General features: G+C 36.2%; 1 protein-coding gene across 1 annotated transcript in view; it reads left to right on the top strand.

Moving 5' to 3' along the window:
- The window catches only part of LOC106867967 (potassium voltage-gated channel subfamily KQT member 1), a 255,118-nt gene extending 252,273 nt beyond the window's left edge, over positions 1-2,845 (top strand). The window contains exon 16 of the mRNA XM_014913048.2: positions 1,362-2,845. Within this exon, the coding sequence (XP_014768534.1) occupies positions 1,362-1,469 (108 nt within the window). The 3' untranslated portion in view covers positions 1,470-2,845. The remainder of the gene's footprint in view (positions 1-1,361) is intronic.
- The last annotated feature ends 13 nt before the right edge of the window (positions 2,846-2,858 follow it).

Here is a 2,858-nt window from a genome sequence, read left to right as displayed (position 1 = left end):
AAGTTAATTTGCTAGACTGTTTATTGAATGAAAAATCCTCTGTCCAAACTCCAATGATGTTACTATCTCTGATGATGATGATGATGCAGCTAGGTACAGGCATGGCTATATGGTTAAAAGTATGCTTTTCAACCATATGGTTTCAGGTTCAGTCCCTCTGCTTGGCACTCTGGGCAATTATCTTCTATTACAGCCCCATGCCGACCAAAGCCTTGTGAGTGGATTTGGTAGATGGAAACTGAAAGAAGCCTGTTGTATATATGTATATATATATATGTGTGTGTGTGTTTGTGTGTCTGTGTTTGTCCCCCTAGCATTGCTTGACAACCAATGCTGGTGTGTTTATGTCCCCGTCACTTAGCGGTTCGGCAAGAGACCGATAGAATAAGTACTAGGCTTACAAGAATAAGTCTTGAGGTCGATTTGCTCGACTAAAGGTGGTGCTCCAGCATGGTCACAGTCAAATGACTGAAACAAGTAAAAGAGTAAACAAAAATAAGCATTATTTTTCATCTTATTGTTAGTTTTGTTTCATTTTGAAGAATAAAAATTTATTTTATGGTTTATTATTGTCAATATTTTGAATAACATATATGGGGGAAGCCAAAATCTTTTAAGTACTTGGGGCCTCTATGGGTTTTAATCTAGCCCTGATGATGACGATGATGACAACAACAACTAGGTATTTCATGAGCCCATTTGTGCAACTCATTGCTTTTGCTAAATTCATAGCATTGAGTTCCCACCTATTCCAATCCTATATACTGAGCTAGTATGCCAGTGCAGCATAACCGGCCCATTTAAGAGAACCCTTCAATCATTGGGCAATAATGATGAGTTTTGATGAGGTGAGAAGGTAGGTAAGGTGGTGGATTTATTGTCCCAGAAATATGTTTACGAAGACCTGTAGAGTCAAGTGAAGTCATTGTCATGGCCGATGCCAGTGTTGCCTGACTGGCTCCCATGCTGGTGGCACGTAAAAAGCACCATTCAAGCGTGGTCGATGCCAGTACTGCCTGGCTGGCCCTCATGCTGGTGGCATGTAAAAAGTAACCACTAAATTCTTGGAGTGGTTGGCATTAGGAAGGGCATCCAGCTGTAGAAACTTTGCCAGATCGGATTGGAGCCTGGTGCAGCCTTCTGTCTTGCCAGCCCTCAGTCAAACTGTCCAACCCATGGCAGTATGGAAAGCGACGATGATGATGATGAGCAAGTCTATATTTCAAATATCTCTAGCATTTCATACTTTTGTGTCAAATACTGACCAAATGACATCAATAGCTTACATTGTTTTCTTTCTCTCTCTCGCTCTCACATTTATTTTATTTATTTATTTATTCATTTATTTTTTGCATTTTCAGGTTATCAACATTGACAGGAAAATGGATCAAGTCTTACTGATTTTGAACATGATGTCTAAAACACGTTGTCTGGAGTTTAATGGAGACAAAAGTCACAAGAGCAGTTAACAAATGATGACTTAATCAGCAGATACATTTTAAAAGAGAAATATGGTGGCATATTTCTGGGACAATAAATCCACCACCTTACCTACCTTCTCATCTCATCAAAACTCATTATCATTATTATAATTAGAATGATGGATTGGCAGAATTGTAAGAGAGCTGAGTAAAATGCCTTGTGATATTTAGCTACTGCTCTTTACATTCTGAGTTCAAATCATGCCAAGGTAAACCTTGCCTTTGATCTTTTTAGAGTCAATAAATTAAAGTACCAGTCAAGTACTGGGATCAATGTAATTGACTTGTCCCCTTCCCCTCAAAATTGTTTCTGATTGTGCCTAATGTACTTAAATTAGAAACAATAATTATCATCATAATTATTCATGATTATCATTCATCACTTGGTGGGTTGATATATACCTGTTATAGACTGCCTTACCTTTAATGGGTCTTGTACCTCTTCAAAGGAAATCACTACCAGTGGCAGAATCAGAAGAATGATGGACAAAATACCTAATAGCATTTAGTTTTGTTCCATCACATTCTAAGTTCAAATACAGCTAAAGTTGACTCTGGTCAACTGTCTCTTACTCCAAAATTCGTGGCCTTGTGCATATGTTGTATATAGCTGATGGATTGGCAGAAAGAGTAGAGTGACAGGTAAAATTCCTTGTGGTATTTACTACAGTCTCTTTACATTCTAAGTTTAAATCCCACTGAGGTTGATTTTGCCTTTCATCCATCTGGGCACATTAGAGAAATTACCAGTAAAAAACTGTGATTGATTTTATCGGCTGCTCCAAAAACTCAAAATTTGTGGTGATGTGCCTGTGTGAGAAATCATTATTATTATTTATTATTATTATCATTATTATTATTATTATAATTGTTATGATTTTTATATTCCTTGTTTCAAGTTTGAATCCTACCAAAATCAATTTTGCTGTTCATGTCTTCAGGAAAGAAGGGTTGATAAAATAAATACCAATCATTTACTGATGTAGATGACTGTTTTCTATCAACTATACACCCACCCAAACAAATTAATGTGTCAATGTAAGAAATCATTATCATTTACCCATATAATACTGTATTTTACACTGAACTAAGTTCAAAACCTGATTTCAATGACGACCCCATATTTGACTGCATAAAAGACACATGGGTGTAGTTGATGCGCCCCAATTTCAACAGCACACAATCAGGAAAAAACTGTTTTCAGTCCATTGGAGCATGTAATATAGGCCTGACTTCATGTAAGAAAATATGGGGTAATTTCTGAGACATTTTTGGTAGGGAAAAAGTATATCTTGTATGCCATCAAATATGGTACATACATATATGTGTGTGTGTGTATATATATATATATATATATATATATATATATATATATAT

Source organism: Octopus bimaculoides, chromosome 2, assembly GCF_001194135.2.
Source record: "Octopus bimaculoides isolate UCB-OBI-ISO-001 chromosome 2, ASM119413v2, whole genome shotgun sequence".
Taxonomy (NCBI): Eukaryota; Metazoa; Mollusca; class Cephalopoda; order Octopoda; family Octopodidae; genus Octopus; species Octopus bimaculoides.
The sequence above is the reverse complement of the archived record's forward strand: the minus strand, read 5'-3'. Positions and strand labels throughout refer to the sequence as shown.